The sequence below is a fragment of the Theropithecus gelada genome, chromosome 20 (assembly GCF_003255815.1).
Source record: "Theropithecus gelada isolate Dixy chromosome 20, Tgel_1.0, whole genome shotgun sequence".
Lineage (NCBI taxonomy): Eukaryota > Metazoa > Chordata > Mammalia > Primates > Cercopithecidae > Theropithecus > Theropithecus gelada.
Genome location: NC_037688.1, coordinates 47,763,276 through 47,779,742, shown reverse-complemented (window position 1 = coordinate 47,779,742; position 16,467 = coordinate 47,763,276). Strand labels below are relative to the sequence as shown.

The following is a 16,467-nucleotide window of genomic DNA, read 5'->3' as shown; positions in this document are numbered from 1 at the left end:
AGCCATCCTCCCATCTCAGCCTCCAGAGTAGCTGGGAGCACAAGTGTGCACCGTCACGCCCAGCTAATGTTTATTTTTTTGTAGAAGAGGTCTCGCTGCGTTGCCCAGGTTGGTCTTAAACTCCTGGCCTCAACTGATCCTGTCCCTCCTTTGGCCTCCCAAAGTGCTGGGACCATAGGCCTGAGCTGCCATTGCCGGCTAATTTATTTTTACATTTGCTGAGGTGGGGTCCCACTGTGTGGCCCAGGCAGATCTTGAACTCCTGGCCTCCTCCATCTCTGAAAGTGTTGGGATGACAGGTGTGAGCCACTGTGCCCGGCCCAGGGTTTCTTTCTGAAGTGGTGAAAATGCTCTAAAATTGATGATAGTGGCAGATGCTTAACTGTGAATCTTCTAAAAACCCCTGCATTGTACTATTTAAATGGGTGAGTGGTCTGATGCATGAATTCTCTCTCAACAAAGCTGTTAAACAAGAACTCAGGGAACGGTGTCCATCCGGTCCTCCCCCCACCAGGCCCTGCTCTGCTGCCAGCCTGCCTGGGACAGGACCAAGTCCGCTGCTCACTTCTGCCCCGGCACTCGCAGCTGCCAAGATCACTGGCTTCGTGATCAGCCAGTGGGTGGGCTCACCTCATGTCCCCATAGGCTGCAAGCCCTGGGAGGGCCACCAGCACCACGGGTTCTCATGGCAGCAGTGCCTCTGTCTTAGGGAGAGGGCACATCCCTTGTTCAGGCCCCCGCCCCGGGCCCAGGCACCTTTTCTGTCTCTCGGCTGCATTTGATGATGAAGATGTTGGCATAGATGTCCTCCACGCACATCCAGCTGGACAGGGACAGTGTGGTGTCCGTCCACACCCAGTCCATCACTGCCCGCAGCTCCACCAGAAACGGCACCAGCCGGAACCTGCCCACAGCCAGGGTTCCCATCAGGTGGGCTCCCTCCTGCCCGGGCTGTGACCCCCACCCTGGCGGACCTGCACTCACGCTCACCCCTGGAAGAGGAAGAGGTTGAGGTGATTGTACTTCTTGGTGAGGAAGTTACCAAGGATGCGGGTGGGGTAGCCGCAGCGGATCTGGTAGGCGGACAGGGCGAAGTAGATGCATTTCACAAAGTACCACAGCTGGGCCACCACGTTCTGGCTGAACATCCTGGGGTGGGATGGCCAGGTCAAGGACCCCCTCAGAAACGGAGCCCTGCAGGGCCCCGCCCCCGGAGACCGAGCACCCCCGCGTGAGGGCCCACCTCTCGGTGACGGCAGGCAGGATGAAGAACATCCATAGGTGGATGGCCAGCACCAGCGCCACCTGGAAGGCCAGCTTGCCCAGCACGGTCTTGCGCAGGTAGAGGGCGCGGTCGACCACCATGGTACTGAACTGGATCAGCAGCATGACCAGAAAGGCCTCGGGTACCTGGTCGTCTGATAGGGAGGACGTGATATCCGTGGCCGCCGAGTGTTTCTGTGGCCGGGAGAGCACAGGTCAGGGGGAGCCAGGCCCTGGGGATGTGGGTGGCTGCTGAGCTCTGCGTACACTGGGGTGTCCCGGGTCTGGCTCACCCCAAAGGCCCAGAAGCCAAAAATGATGATGATGAAGTCGACGACGTCGGCCAGGAACATGAGGGCATAGACGTCGGTGGCTGCGCGGTACTTAGTGTGCAGGATGTCGTGGAAGAAGCGCCGTAGCGGCCGGTATGTGCCCTGGGCCCTGCGGAAGGGGCTGTTCAGCCTGGTGCCAGTACCCGCCTCCCCACCCCCACTGCCCAGCTGCCCCCGGCCACCATCACTCACAGGGACAGACAGAAGCCCTGCAGCCGCCGCCCAGCCGCCCTCACTCTTCTTCCAGCGCGGCTCGGCCTCTTCTCTCTCCCCGTGGGGGCCTCTTTCTCTTCCTCCCTGTCTTCAGCTTCTGTAGGGGAAAAGCTGACTTCTGCCTGAGCCCCCTGGGGACTGGGTCTGGCTCCCGACCCCCCTAAGAGGCTGGCATTCACCCCATCTGACAGACAAGCAGACTGAACACAGGAAGCGCCTAGTGTCACTGGCAAGGAGACAGCTGGGGCTGTGTCCTCTGTCTGGGGCAACCGTGAGGGACCAGCCCAGGCCAGCGGTCACCCTGCATGTGGGGGGCATCCCTGGGGGCAGAGCCAGGAGCTGTGGCTTCAGAGTGCCTTCCTGGGATCCAGGTGGGCCCTGCACTCGGCTTGGCCGTCTCATCTGAGAAGGACCCTCCCTGCAGTAGCCCCACTCAGAGAACTGGGTAGGCAGGAGGTGGTGGGACGGGGTGCTTATACCGATGGCTGCCAGTCCTCTCTGTGCTGGGCCCTCCTTCCTCCTCCTCCTAAAACGTAGACTGATGCGCCTCGTGTCACGGGGCCTGAGTTCCGCTTGGGGTTCTGCGGTCCCATCCGTCGATACGACCCTCGCTTCCACCTGAACATGGTCCTCGGTGGTGGCCTCGGGCGCTCCTGGCTCCTCCTCGAGCCCTGTGCCTGCCTTGGCCTGGGGTTCCGGCAGGGCCCCTGGCCCCTCCTCGGCCCCCTGCTCCTTCCTGCCGCTCTTGTCATGCTCCTTGGATGGTGAGTCCTCCTCGTGGTCCCAGAGGCCGTAGCACTGTGGGGCGGGAGGCTGTGGTGAGGGGGCCTTGCCTCCCGGCAGAGGGTGCAGGTGCCCAGAGGGCCTACCCACCCCCGCACTGGCAGGGCTCGCACTCACCAGCAACTGGGAGCGGTGGAAGAAGAGGGCCATGAGCTGCACCAGGTCGTACTTGATGTAGCCGTCAGTCTTCTCCAGGCCCAGGATGCGCGGCGGGAAGTAGGGCTTGTTCTCGTAGCGCCGCAGCACCGCGTGGCTGTTCCAGGGGAAGAATCCAAACTGGAACAGGTACTTGACGACCACTGAGACCTGCGGGGGAGGGGGCTCAGCACGCGGGGGGCTCAGCGCAGCGGGCCAGGCGCCCCCTCCCCCGCGGCCTCGGCCCACCTCGGTGAAGACGATGGCCGTCATCCAGAAGCGCTTGCTGGGCCGCGGGATGGACAGCATGGCCCACAGGAAGACGAGCACGGGCAGCACCAGCGAGCCAGCAGAGGCCGTGACCATGTGGTTGAGGATGATGATGAAGTAGCAGAGCAGCTCTGAGTGGGCGGCCACGCACTGGTACATGGCCCGCAGCAGCCGCAGCGCCCGGCCCTGCCCCTCCGCAAACAGCTCTGCCTCCTCCAGCTCTGGGATGCGCAAGCGCCTGCAGGGAGACCCGCGCGTTTGGGGGAGCCCGGGACTGCCCGGAGGCACACGGCCTGACCTGCTGCCGGTCACAGACAGGCTCCTGTCCCCCGTTCAGCGGCTCCCCGAGGGCCATGGTTAGGCTGGAGTTGTGCGCGTCCCGCCCCCACCTGTCCAGCAGCAGCTCGCTGGCCGTCCGCATGCGTCCCTGGGGCAGAGAGGTGCCAGCCTCGTGCTCCCCGGGGTCAGCGACCGCCTCCTCGCTGCCACTGCGCGTGTGGTAGCCAGTGCTCAGGGGGCTGCCCGTGTCGTCCGTTGTGCTGCTGAGTGGCTCCTCCGCGCCCAGCCCACTGGGGAGGGAAGCCGGGTCACAGAGAATCCTGCTCCAGAGCCTGACCCCAGGCTGCAGGGAGGGTCAGTGTGGAAAGTGCCCACGGTCCTTTGGTGGACAAGGGAATGGCGAGGGTCAGGGATGGCTGGACATTGCCCACCCTCCAGGGGCAGCAGCTGCGGTTCAGGGGTCACCCCAGCACCTACCTGGACACTGTGCTTGGTGCGTCGGGGGCCTCGGTGGGGCCTGGCAGCGTGGCCTCGGCCTCGCTTGTGTACAGCTGATCCAATATGCCCCGGTGCACTTCGCCACCCTGCAGGGCACAGGAGGGAGCTCAGGGCTGCCTGGCATGTGTCCCAGCTCTGGTCCCCACACAGGGTTTAGTGTAGCGTGGGCATGGGACTAGGCTGCTAAGCAGGCAGGGGCGTGGTCAGGCAGAGCAGGGATGAGCGTGGTGCGTGGGCCGGCTCACCTGCAGGAGCTCCTGCGTGAGGACGTAGCGCTCTGCCCGCAGCACGTCACTCATGGTGCTGTGGTGCCGGGTGAACTCCTGCAGCCAGCGCGTCAGCCCATCCACCAGCGCCTGCCCCAGCACCCACAGGAACTGCGCTGTGCTCAGCACCCTCTGCACCATGTGGCTCCGGCCTGCGGGAGGGCGGGAGGGGGCGCTGGATGGGCAGCCTGTGGGGCCCAGAGAGACCTCCCACTCCCCAGCCCTGGGGCCCACGCACCTGCCGCTGCCTCCTCGGGGTCCTCTGCCGGCTCCACCTCCTGGCTGGGGCCACCTCCTAGGCACAGGATGCTGGTCAGTGACTGGGAGTCCTGCAGCTTCCCCTCAGAGTCTCCACGCCACCCAGCTCACCTGTGGGTAGCTGTCCTGCCTGCTCCTGCCTTGCCTGCTCCTGCTGCTGCCGCCTCAGCACCGTCTGGGCGTTGGTCACCCATGCCTGGTATGCCATCTGTGGGCCAGCCCCCTGGGTTAGGACCCGGCCTTCCAAGCCATGGGACCCAGGAGGGAAGAGGAGGAATAGCCGGGGTTGGGCAAGCCTGGCACCAGATCCAGATCCCTGCTCTGTGTCTACCAGGGGCCTCCGTGTCCCTGAGCCCCTCCCAGATGTGGACCTTGAGGGGCTGTGGGTGAGGACCCCCATGCATGCAGCCCACCCAACTCCTGGTCTAGCACCGAGAGCCAGGGGCCCAAAGACAGACCCTGGACAGCCAGGCGGCCAGCACAAAGGTGTCAGGCCCATCTCACAGGTCAGGCCACAGGCAGCCACCAGAACCTGGGTGTTCAGAGCCAAGACCGTGGGGCAGCTACACGTGACCCACGTCCCTGGAGCCTGGTTTCCCATGGGACTTGGGGAGCTAACTGGAGGCGGAGGAGCTGGGCTTCCAGGCCCTGGGGGCATCTGGCACCCCCTCTGCTGCCCTGGCCGAGGGCCACAAGCTCTGTGGTTGCAGTGGGGCAGCGGGGGCTCCCCCACCTCACCTGGAAGGCACTCTGGGCCGATGGCCTAGGGTCTTCAGGGGCAGCCTCCTCCTCTTCCTCGCTGTCAGACTCAAACAGGAAGTAGTCCCCGGAGTGGATGACTGTGGGCAGGCAGTGCTGAGAGCCGGCCTTCCATGCAGGGAGACCCCCAGCCACACCCTCTCCGCCTGCATGGGCCAAGGCCCAACAGCCACCCTTCCCATGTGGAGCAGCCGGGAGCGGTGCAGGCACAGGACACAGGCCAGCGCGGTGGGACAAGACAGAGGTGGGCAGGGCAGCTGAGGAGCAGAGCCAGTGCAGGCTGGGGTGCTGAGTGGGCTGACTGCAGAGGACCCGGGGAAACCCAGGAGAGTTAGAAAAACAGACCGGGCACAGTGGCTGACACCTGTCATCCCAGCACTGTGGGAGACTGAGGCGGGTGGATCACCTGAGGTCAGAGATTCGAGACCAGCCTGGCCAACGTGGTGAAACCCCATCTCTACTAAAAATACAAAAATTAGTTGGGCATGGTGGCGGGCACGTGTAATCCCCGCTACTTGGGAGGCTGAGGCAGGAGAATCCTTTAAACCTGGGAGGTGGGGGTTGCAGTGAGCTGAGGTCACGCCCTTGCATTGCAGCCTGGGCAACAGGTCAAGACTCCGTTTCAAAAAAAAAAAAAACCCTGGCTTGGAGTGGGGCGCATGCTTGTAGTCTCAGCTACTTGGGAGCCTGAGGCAGGAGAATCACTTGAACCCGGGAGGTGGAGGTTGCAGTGAGCTGAGATCACACTATTGCACTCCAACCTGGGTGACAGAGTGAGACTCCGTCTCAAAAAGAAACAGAAAACGTAGAATGATGCAGTGCTTGCTGCTGGGACCGACCAGGTGAAACTGCCGCTCAGCTCCTGTGGCATCGGAGCGAGCTCTGAGACACCCCCGTTGGAAGGGCTGGGGCATCGCCGGGAGGACATTCAGCCCAGGGGTCTGCAGCCAGTGAGGCACCCCCCGACCCAGGAGGCCTGAGCGCGTCCTGACACTCAGGGCCTGGGGGTCGGGGAAGGAGGGGAAGACAGCTGCCCAGGCAGAGGACAGGTGAGGGCACAGAGGGCCTGAGAGGGTGGTCACAGGTGGGCTAATTGGGGGTACCTGTGGCGTGGTCCAGCCAGGGCCGCCACCACTGCCTCCGTGGCGGGGAGGAGCCCCCTGGACTGTCGGGCCCTGTGGAGGGGTGGGGTGAGTGTGAGGCAGCAGTCAAGGCACCAGGAGGGGTCGGGGCTGTGAGTGTCTTGGGGACAAGATGGGTGGAGACAGACACAGAGACCCACAGTGATGGGGGCCACGTGAGGCCACGGGGCTCAGAGCCCATGTGCGTGGACGGACAGTCACGGGGCGGTGATCACGCGGACAGGACAGGTGGGCGGGGAGCCCTGTGGGACATCACACGGGCACAGACGAGGCACACACCAGCAGGCACAGATATGCTGGACATGGGGCCTTGGATGCTAGACTCCAGCTGCACTCACCTGGCTCCGGACCTGGGTCCTTGGGGCCCAGGGTGTCCTGGGGGTGACCGCGGTCCGCCCGGCCCTGCCTGTGCTTCTCCTGCTTGGCACGGATACGCTCCATCCTGTAGGGGGAAAGGCCAGGTATGCTAAGCGCTGGGTGGAGGAGCCAGGGAGTCCCCGCCCTAGAGGCACCTACTGTCTTTTCAGCTGGGCCAGGGACTTTTCCTCTGTCCTGCGGTGGAAGTCGATGCTCTTGAGGTTGGCAGCGTTGTAGAGGGCAAAGCCCCTGTCGGGAGGCAGGGATGGGGTGTGAGCACCAGACACTCAGCCCCAGCAGCACGGGCAGCCGCCGCTCCCCGCTCAGCCCGGGACGGCTCAGCCGGCTCCTCTCTGCCCATGCTGGGCGAGAGGCACCCACCGGGGAGGCATCTGCTACCCCCACCCTCTGCGCTGTCTGCGATGAGGACAGGCCCTTCTGCCGTACAGATGCAGGGGTGTCTGGTGGCACCCACCCCACTGGGGCTGCAGGGAAGCAGGCAAAGCTGGCCCCAAGCCCGAACCCCTCCCTGGGGCATTCGTGATACCACACGGGGCCCTCCCGCCAGTGGGACACAGCCCCTAGCAGGCAAGTTGGCCGGGGGATGAGACACCAGCCACCGTCGGAACTGCAGCATGTGGTCTCTGACAGACCCAGCACTGGGGCAGGGTGTGATGGTGCCGGGAGTCTGCTGTCCTTCATTCTCTAGATGACATGCCCATGTCCCAGAGTGGTGGAGCCTGTTCTCCACAGGCTGGGGCCTGAGACAGCGAGGTCCCTCCCATTGCCCCCTCCCAGCTCCAGGACGGGAGCTCTGGGCGGTGTCTGGGCCAGAGCTTGCCTGGAGGCCAGCAGGGCGGTGGCCTGGAGGTCGGCCCTGACGTGCAGGTAGTAATAGCTGAGGAAGACACGGCGCTGCAGCAGCAGGAAGAAGAAGCAGATGCTGTCCCAGATGATGCCGGCCTCCTCCACCGGCAGCAGGCAGTCCTGGTCTCTGCCCATCATCTCCTTGGCTGCAAGGCAGGCGCCAGCAAGGCTCAGGGCCCAGGAGCAGGGGCTTCCCCACACCCTCCCCAGCGGCCATCCTCGCCACTCACGGTCATAGTAGCCCTTGACGGTGCACACAAGGCTGAAGAGCTGGATGACCCAGCAGAAGCCGGTCTGCATCTGCTCCACGAAGACGCAGGCCAGGAGCTGGGGGAGAGCAGGGTCAGCAGGGCCAGCAGGGCCCCGGGGCAGGGCGGGCGGGTGGGGCCGGGGCTGGGCTCACCGACAGCATGTTCTTGGAGATGATGACGGTGACGTTGTACAGAATGAGGCAGTCCCACAGCACGAGGCGGGCCCGCGTGTCCCTCTGCAGCAGGGCGGTGCCGAAGAGCAGCAGGTAGAAGCAGGCCAGCAGGTAGCCCAGCCCGAAGATGCTGATTCGGGTGGCCCCCGTGACAAACACCACCACCAGCACCAGCCAAAACAGGTACCGGAAGACGGCCACCTTCAGCATGTCGAGGTAGGACCTGCCAGGCCGGAGTGTCACGGCAGGTGCCCCGGCCACCCCTCCCAGAGGACTCCCCATGGAGGGTGGTGTGGGACCCACCTGCAGTGGATAAAGTTGGGCACAGGGTTGGGCTCCCCCCGCAGCGGCTCCAGGCGGTCGGTGTTGACACCAGCCATGCACTGCCACTCCTCCGTGCGCTCAGCTGAGAACACTTGCCACTGCTGGGAGGCGCACAGCAGCAGGAGGAAGTCGCCTGCAGGACGCAGGAGCTGCTGCTGTGCTGCTCGGGGACCCACACGAGGTGGGCATGGCGCACACAGCCCGCCTCCCACCCCAAGCCTGTTGGCGTGGAGCCACTGGGAGCGGGGACACGTCTGCCTGGGGGAGTGGCCGGGTGCCACTGAGGGAGCCCTGGTGTGGGGGCGTCCGCACAAGGGCTGCCATACACACATGTTGGGGTCTATGTGTGTGCGTGTGAGGTCAGGGCCTGCAGACCGCCATATGCCTGACTGCATGTCTGCCCTTGCAAGCCTGTGTGCACACTTGTGAGCAGATTGTGGGGTGTGAACATGCTCTGAGGGTCCTCTGTGGAGGCGGGGGTGGTGGGGGGCACTCACTGATGAGGTTGGTGGAGTTGGGGGCCCGGAAGAAATCAGGCAGGTACAGCCACTTGATGAGTGCGGAGTTCATGGGGACAGCCCGGCTCCAGCGCCACGGGTAATCTGGGGATGGCAGCGTCATGTTAGGAAGGGCCTGGCCTGCCTGGGGCCTGAGATATCCCGTCCCCACCTGCTGACCAGTGGCTTCAGAGCCCGAGACTTTTTCACCAACCCTCAGGATCCATGGGAATCACCTCACGCACACCTGCTGTCTTGAGAACTGACAGCTCTCGTGTCCTGTGTGTTCACACACACGCATTCCTTCAACTATGCGCCAAGCCCCTGGGGGCAAAGGAACCAAGCGGGAGGCCGGAGAGCACGGGGATGGGGGCTGCTGGGCCTCCCTGGGTTGTGGCTCACACGGCCTCATAGTCCATGATACCACAGTGTGTGTGATGTGACGGCTCTGAAAACAGCCAGGAGCCGCACGCAGTGCAGACCCCTGCAGCAGCCACAACAGGGAACGCCGCTCAGCACGTGGGACCGGGATCCACGGGACAGCCTAGACAGACCTCAGTGTGCTCTGCCAAGTGAAAGTCATACCCAGCAGCACCTGCTGTGAGTCCTGCTGACATGGCGTCCTGACAGGACCACGTGCCAGGATGGGAGGGGCCAGGGCCTGCGGGGGGAGGGAGCCATGGCTTTGCTGGCCCCGGCCACACTTCCTGGGAGGCATGTGAGGCAGGGAGGGTTGGTCCCTAAGGACTGAGTGGGTGGATGTGACTCCACACGTCTGCAAAACCCACAACACCGTCTGCCGCAGAGGGAACCTCACGATACGAAAACGAAGTTGCCTCGAAGAACCCAGGTTCTCTAACGCAGGTGTTTTACAGGAAAGATCTGGAGGGCCCAGAGGCAGGGGCAGCCCTGTAGCAACAGGCACAGCCGGCGCCCAGACCCCCGGCTCTAAACCTGACACTCCTGGAACGCGATCGGGCTCCCCAGAGCAGTGGCTGTGAGCACAGAGCTGAGCCTGGGAGCAGAAAACAGGACAGGGCCGGGCGGGGCGGCTCACGCCTGTCATCCCAGCACTTTGGGAGACTGAGGCGGGCAGATCACCTGAGTGCAGGAGTTTGAGACCAGCCTGGCCAACAGGGTGAAACCCTGTCTCTACTAAAAATACAAAAATTAGCCGGGCGTGGTGGTGGGCGCCTGTAAGCCCAGCTACTCAGGAGGGAGGCTGAGGCAGGAGAATCGCTTGAACCCGGGAGGTGGAGGTTGCGGTGAGCAGAGATGGCTCCACTGCAGTCCAGCCTGGGCGACAGAGCAGGACTCCATCTTGGAAAAAAAAAAGAAAAAACAAGACGGGCTTGAAAAGGGTGGGGCAGGTGGAGAAGGCCCAGAGCTCCCAGGGCCTGAAGCTGGGACCACATGAGACTAAACAGTGCTGGTCCCACAGCCAGTCCCAGAGATGACGACCAACATCAGTGTCCACACAGACATAAATACCTGAGTAAAGAAATCAGCAGAGGACAAAGGACAGCTTTTCCTTAGGGAAGATGCCAATTAATATACGTAGAAGAGTTGAGGAAACAGGAAACCGCCATTAGGAAACAGGGCCGAGCGCGGTGGCTCACACCTGTAACCCCAGCACTTTGGGAGGCCGAGGGGAGTGGATCACCTGAGATCAGGAGTTCAAGACCAGCCTGGCCAACATGATGAAACCCTGTCTCTACTAAAAAAAATAGGAAAATTAGCTGGGCATGGTGGTGCCTGCCTGTAATCCCAGCTACTTGGGAAGCTGAGGCAGAGAATCGCTTGAACCAGGGAGGCAGAGGCTGCAGTGAGCCGAGATTGTGTCACTGTACTCCAGCCTGGGTGAGGAAAAAAAAAAAAAGTTCTTGCTATGTTGACCAGAGTGGTTTCAAACTCCTGGCCTCAAGGGATCCTCCTGCCTCGGCCTCCCAAAGTGCTGAGATCACAGGTGTGAACCACCACGCCCAGCCAAATAAGGGGAGACGACGTAACAGTGTGTGGCCAGAGGGGCCAGGGCTTCCACTCAGCAGGGGGGAGGCCCAGTGTCTGTGGATGACAGAATTCTCGGAAAGTGGCCAGTGAGAAATGGCAGCTCTCCTGGATGGGAAACCCAGCTGACGGACGCACAGAGATAACAGAAAGGGTCTGTTTCATGAAGCCACAAGGCTGACCCCAGACAGCTCACCAATGCCAACAGGCTGGGTGCCATTGTGGGGCAGGAGGAACGCCCCTGAGCCGGCCACATGCACAAATGTGACTCCCCATCTCAGACTGCGGGTGCTGTGTGCCTTGAGCAGACCCTCATCACCAGGACAGCCACGCAAATCCAGTCTCAGGGCGCCAGCAACACCACCGGCCTCCCTCCGCAACTTCCCAAGAGACAGGAGAGGCGGGGGCGGCCTAGACCCAAGACAAGAGACTAGAGCAAACATCAGACCAGATCCCATCTGAAAACCAAACCGCCACAAAGCAGGGTGCTGGGGCCGGGGCTGTTTCAATGCAGAGGACACATTTGACGATGGCACTGCCAGGAGACAGGTCCGTGCGTGTGGGGCTGTGGGCTCAGGGACACCCACCCCCGGGAGACACTCGAGGCAGCTCTTGGGTGTGAGGTATCACGGCCGACCCACGTGGGGACCAGAGAGGACGCAGCACTCCTTGTGTGACTCACAACTTTCCTGAAGGTTTGAAATATTTTAAGATAGAATATTGGGCAAAAAGGAAAGAACAGCAGAGCCTGGAGAGGGCCGGGCCGCCCCCAAGAGAGGACGTAGATGAGGGCGCTGGGTAGGATGTGGGGTGGGCAGGAGGGACTGGGGGAGGCCAAGGCTAAGTCCAGGAGGGTGGACAGGAGCCCGGGGCAGGCGGGAAACACCCCACGGGTGTCCACAAAGCCCCAAAGCCCACACCCACCCAAGCCACGTGATCCTCACCGATGCACAGGGCCGGGGGCATCCCCAGGCACAGCAGGTACTGGTACAGCAGGAACAGAGCCAGGAAGAGGCAGTAGTTGGGCCAGAGGCGGGCGATGGCCTGGCGGTGCCTGCGGGTGAGGATGGCCACCAGCCAGCAGCCGTGCAGGGTCACCATAAAGTTCATGCGCTGCCCAATCACGTTCACGGCCATCAGGAAGCAGATCTGGGGAGGGGAGAGGGTGGGGTGTGGGGGTGCAGTGAGTCAGGGAGGGCGGGGTGTGTGGGGGTGCAGTGAGTCGGGGGANAGTGACATGTCCATGGAAAGTGTTTCTGGAACCCTTTTGAAGGTACTTTCTTTTTAAGCTGAAGACCTAAGTTAATAGGCCACCACTTGACACACTCCCAGCTCCTTTCATCAAATCAGAATGAAGGGGCTTGTTACTAAAGGAGCAACATAAACATGTCCATTGCCCTGTAGATTATCTACAGGACCCTCCAGGGAAACAAAGCCACCTTCCTTGAATCTCCACAGCAGTTTGTTCTGCTCTGCCTTACATCTTTTAGCAGTTTGCATATCTGTCCTTGCTATTAGACTATAGCTATATCCTTTACATCTATTCCTTACAGGCAAGATTTTGGCTTTGGAATCATGCCGTCACTCAGGTGCCAGTACATGGTTTTGGAGACAGTAAACACTCTGGACATGCTTCTCTATACAGGTGACTTTCCTTCTCTTTTCGTTCTAGACCCTGTGTCCAAGATAGCAAGTAAGTGCTGAATCTGGATGTTTCTACCACTGTCTCAGACCCACATGCCACGGTCCTATTTCAGGGCCCCGGCCCCCCAGTTCCCCAACCCCCAGCTGTCCCTTCTGAATCACTGCATCGGCTGCCAACTGAAAACCCCACGTCGCTGCCACTTCTAGAACCTTGATCAACAGCTTCCCGGGCACAGAAGAAAATTCAGACTCCTCTGCCTTGCTCTCAAAACTCTGGGATAGATCCCAGTTCCCCTGTCCAAGCTCATTCCTCCTCTCTAGCTCTTCTGCTTGCCCCGTCCCTCTGCCTCTTACCCTCCAGCCATTCTGGATCACTTGTTGTTCCCCAAACTTGCTTTGATGTTCCCAAATTGCTTTGTTCACACTGAACTCTACCCTCAGCCAGCTTACTATGACTGTTCATTGCGTGCTTACCAAGTGCCAAGTCCAGGTTTCAGTTATGTCACTAGAGGTTATATAAACTCAGAAGTTTGTTCTGGTGAGATAACACATCCCCATTAGCCCTAATACCCTTTATGAACTCTTACAATGTTCTTCGGTTAATCATTTTCCCTTTAGAACTGAGTGACCTTTACTAGTGTAATGCCTCACAATTTACCAAAGCAAAGAATCCAGTGTCAAAACGAGAAAAAGGAGGAGGTGAAGAGAACTCAGATCTCAAAAAAATATCCCCTCAAAATTCACGGTCATGACATAGCAGTTCTAGTGGAAATAATCACTGCATCTCAAGTTTATAGCACGCCAGTATATGGCTTCGATACAGTAACTAGTGCTGTATTTCCTTTTGTCTGAGAGGATCTCCCTGGTGTTTGTTTTAGCAGTCAAGAAAAGTGAATAACACACACAGTTGACCCTCCATATACTCGGGCTTCACATCTGCAGATTCAGTCAACAGCAGATTGAAAATATTTGGGGGGAATAGAAATGAAAAAAAAAAAACAAAACAAATAATACAACTTAAAAAACCAATACTGTAAAACAACTTTTTACATAGCATTTACATTTATTAGGTAAAAGTAATCAAGAGACGATTACAGGTTTAAAGGAGGATATGGGTAGGTTATATACAAATACTGTGCCATTTTATAAAAGGAGCTTGAGCATCTAGATTTTGGTATGAGGAGGAGTGTTGTCCTAAACTAATCCCTTCAGAATACCAGGGACTACTGTACTAGACTAGCACGTCTCTAAAATATGAGCCAGGAAATCCTAGGGATCCCCAAGAATTTTTCAGGAGAATTTTGTAAAGTCAAAACTATTTCCATAATAATGCTACTTGATTTTTTCACTGTCATTCTCTCACAAATGTACAGTGGAGTTTTCCAGAAGCTACATGGGTGATGTGTAATATCACAATAGATTGAATGCAGAAGCTGACACAAGAATCCAGCTTTCTATTGAGCCACGTTCTAAAGAGAGATGCAAAAAACGTAAAACGATGCCACTCTTCTCACTACATTTTGTCTCAAAAAAAGTTAAATAAAAACGAGGTTTGTTAGTGTGTCATGGGTTTATTCTTATTAAATTGCCCAATGAATATGTTTTTAATTCTGTTTTAATCTCTAATGCAGTACATATGATAGGTATAATCCACATGAACAAAAGCAAACGGGTACCCGGGCTGGAACGTTAGAGAACTGCAGTCCTAAACAACAGGATGTCTTCAGCCCTGGTCAGACTAAACTCACTCCCACCACCCCCTTCCCTCCTGTGGCCGAGGAAAAAGACTGATATAAAGCCGACTTTAAGAAAAACAGTTCTTCAGGCAGCTAAAGTCAAAGCCCTCTCTTTTCCTTGACTTCTTTTTCCTACCCTTTTTGGAGACCATGGCTTTGGGGGTCGAAGTGGGCGGGGCCTGGTCGTGGAGCATCACAGAGCCTCACAGAGAGCAGGGCCAGTCCCAGCAGCACTGCATCCTGGGAAGCGAGGCGCTCGCAGGCCTCGACCAATGAGATGTGGCTGCGTCACAAGGGGCGTCCCTCCAGGCGACCCAGGTCGCCAACCACTCGGGCCCGCGCTCGCTGCGCCAGTGCCCCGCAGGCCGTTCTGGGCGTCCAGCATGGTGGACTACTACGAGGTGCTGGGCGTGCCCCCGCAGGCCTCGACCGAGGCCATCAAGAGGGCTTACCGCAAGCTGGCGCTCAAGTGGCACCCGGACAAAAACCCCGAGAAAAAAGAGGAAGCAGAAAGGAGATTCAAGCAGGTGGCCGAGACCTACGAGGTGTTGTCGGACGCCAAGAAACATGATGTGTACGACCGCTATGGCGAGGCGGGAGCGGAGGGTAGCTGCGCAGGTGGCAGACCCTTTGAGGACCCCTTCGAGTACATCTTCAGCTTCCGCGACCCGGCCGAGGTCTTCAGGGAGTTCTTCGGTGGCCAGGACCCATTCTCCTTTGACTTCTTCGGAAACCCGCTGGAAAATGTTTTTGGGAGTCGGAGGAACTCCCGGGGAAGCAGAAGCAGAGGGTCTGCACCCCTTTTCTCCACCTTCAGTGAATTTCCAGCTTTTGAGGGTGGTTTTTCTTCTTTTGATACAGGATTTAGTTCCTTTGGCTCCCTGGGAAGTGGGGGCCTTTCTTCATTCTGCATGTCCTATGGTAGTGATGGGACAGGCAGCTTCAAGTCCATGTCGACTTCCACTGAAATAGTTGATGGCAAAAAAAACCACCACCAAGAGAATCATTGAGAATGGCCAAGAAAGGGTGGAAGTGGAGGAAGATGGAGAGTTCAGTTAAAGTCCTTCATAATAAATGGCATAGAGCAGTTGCCCCACATTGACACCGAGTAATCCCAGTCCACATTTGACTTAAAGAATATCTGGAGGAATAGCGGACTTTTTTTAGGATTGAAAGTGAACTTTGCTTTCAGAAAAACTGTACCCAAGAATTTATAAACATTTTATGCCAATGCCTGTCTTTACCGTTGGGACTACTACGGATAGGACCTCTGTTTGTCTTTCGATCACTGTAAACATCTGTATGCACTTTGCTGTTTATTAAACTTAAGCCTGAGGCTGACAATGATTATTTCCTTGTGCTAGGACAGAATGTTCTGCTCAGCACTTTAAGCCTTAACTTTTTCTGTTGGGAAAGAGTTGAGCCAGGTGGTTTGCTCTAAATCATTTGACTTCAATGTTTTACTGTGTGGTGGTGAAATTATGAATATATTAATACTCTGGCTTAATTTAATGATGGTTTTTAATTGCACATAAATGCTGGTGATGTAGGAAGAGTTGACCATTATTTAGATAAAAGGTTAAACCCAGGCTTTATAAAAGCAGGTAAACCTGGTAAGGTGGATGCATTAGTTTCCTATCATGGCTGTAACAAATTACCCAAACTTGGTGGCTTAAAACAACACACGTTTTTTTCTGTTAATATTTTGGAGGTCAGACATTTGAATCCCGTATCACTGAGCTGAAATCAGTGTAAGAAGCATGTTCCCTCTGAAGGCTAAGGACAGACCTTGTGGTTACATGGTTGGTCAATGGTGTACTAGAACTATCTTCAGCCCTAACGTGGTTCTCCAACTATGGTAGGTCCCAGAAATGTAAAAAAAGCATTTCCAGAAGGCCACACAGGACTATCCTATTGCTGTGCTTGGGACATATCAAATTAGGTTGATGAAAGCCAAATGTATCTGTAATATTGTTTGGGTGAGTCACCATATACACAACTGAGAGAGTACCTTTCTGTTGGCACGGGTTATGCCCCAAATGAAGACCTTTTGGGGCATGTTGTCTTGGGGTAGTCCATCACAAAGGGTCCCATCTTACAGGGTCAACTCTGAGGAAAGGTTTGCATAAGACATGAGAGCAAAAGGGCAACTGAACTAGACAGGCTAAAAAAAATCAAGAGCAGCATGCTGGTAATTTTTTACAGAAAAATCATGGCCTGAACACATCATTAACCAACAAAGACTGTGATAATGGGTTTAGATATGCTCTAGAACCCTCAAAATTCAGTCTACATGGAATGGCACCCAAGCAATAAACAGCAGGAACATGGCAGTTAGCTGGCACCATCCCACAGGGGCACACAGGGTCTCACACTGAACTCTGAAATCAACATGCTACAAGGTGCCTGGGTA

General features: G+C 57.8%; 2 protein-coding genes across 2 annotated transcripts; one reads left to right on the top strand and one right to left on the bottom strand.

Moving 5' to 3' along the window:
- Positions 1-502: 502 nt before the first annotated feature.
- On the bottom strand, positions 503-14,439 carry LOC112613857 (piezo-type mechanosensitive ion channel component 1-like). Its single transcript, XM_025369734.1, has 24 exons — positions 14,347-14,439; positions 11,619-11,823; positions 8,668-8,772; positions 8,150-8,303; positions 7,826-8,069; positions 7,653-7,749; positions 7,397-7,568; positions 6,715-6,804; positions 6,537-6,640; positions 6,160-6,231; positions 5,036-5,136; positions 4,409-4,505; positions 4,278-4,334; positions 4,019-4,191; positions 3,753-3,859; positions 3,386-3,565; positions 2,976-3,234; positions 2,709-2,897; positions 2,288-2,606; positions 1,788-1,905; positions 1,557-1,704; positions 1,244-1,458; positions 991-1,149; positions 503-904 (listed from the first exon to the last, which is right to left on the bottom strand). Exons 1-24 carry the CDS (start codon positions 14,437-14,439, stop codon positions 730-732), a joined length of 3,633 nt encoding a protein of 1,210 aa, XP_025225519.1. The 3' UTR covers positions 503-729.
- On the top strand, positions 14,400-15,392 carry LOC112614455 (dnaJ homolog subfamily B member 3-like). The gene is given in 3 exon segments (XM_025371009.1): positions 14,400-15,034; positions 15,036-15,104; positions 15,107-15,392. Coding segments are annotated over 3 exon segments (726 nt in total). The 5' UTR covers positions 14,400-14,437; the 3' UTR covers positions 15,167-15,392.
- The last annotated feature ends 1,075 nt before the right edge of the window (positions 15,393-16,467 follow it).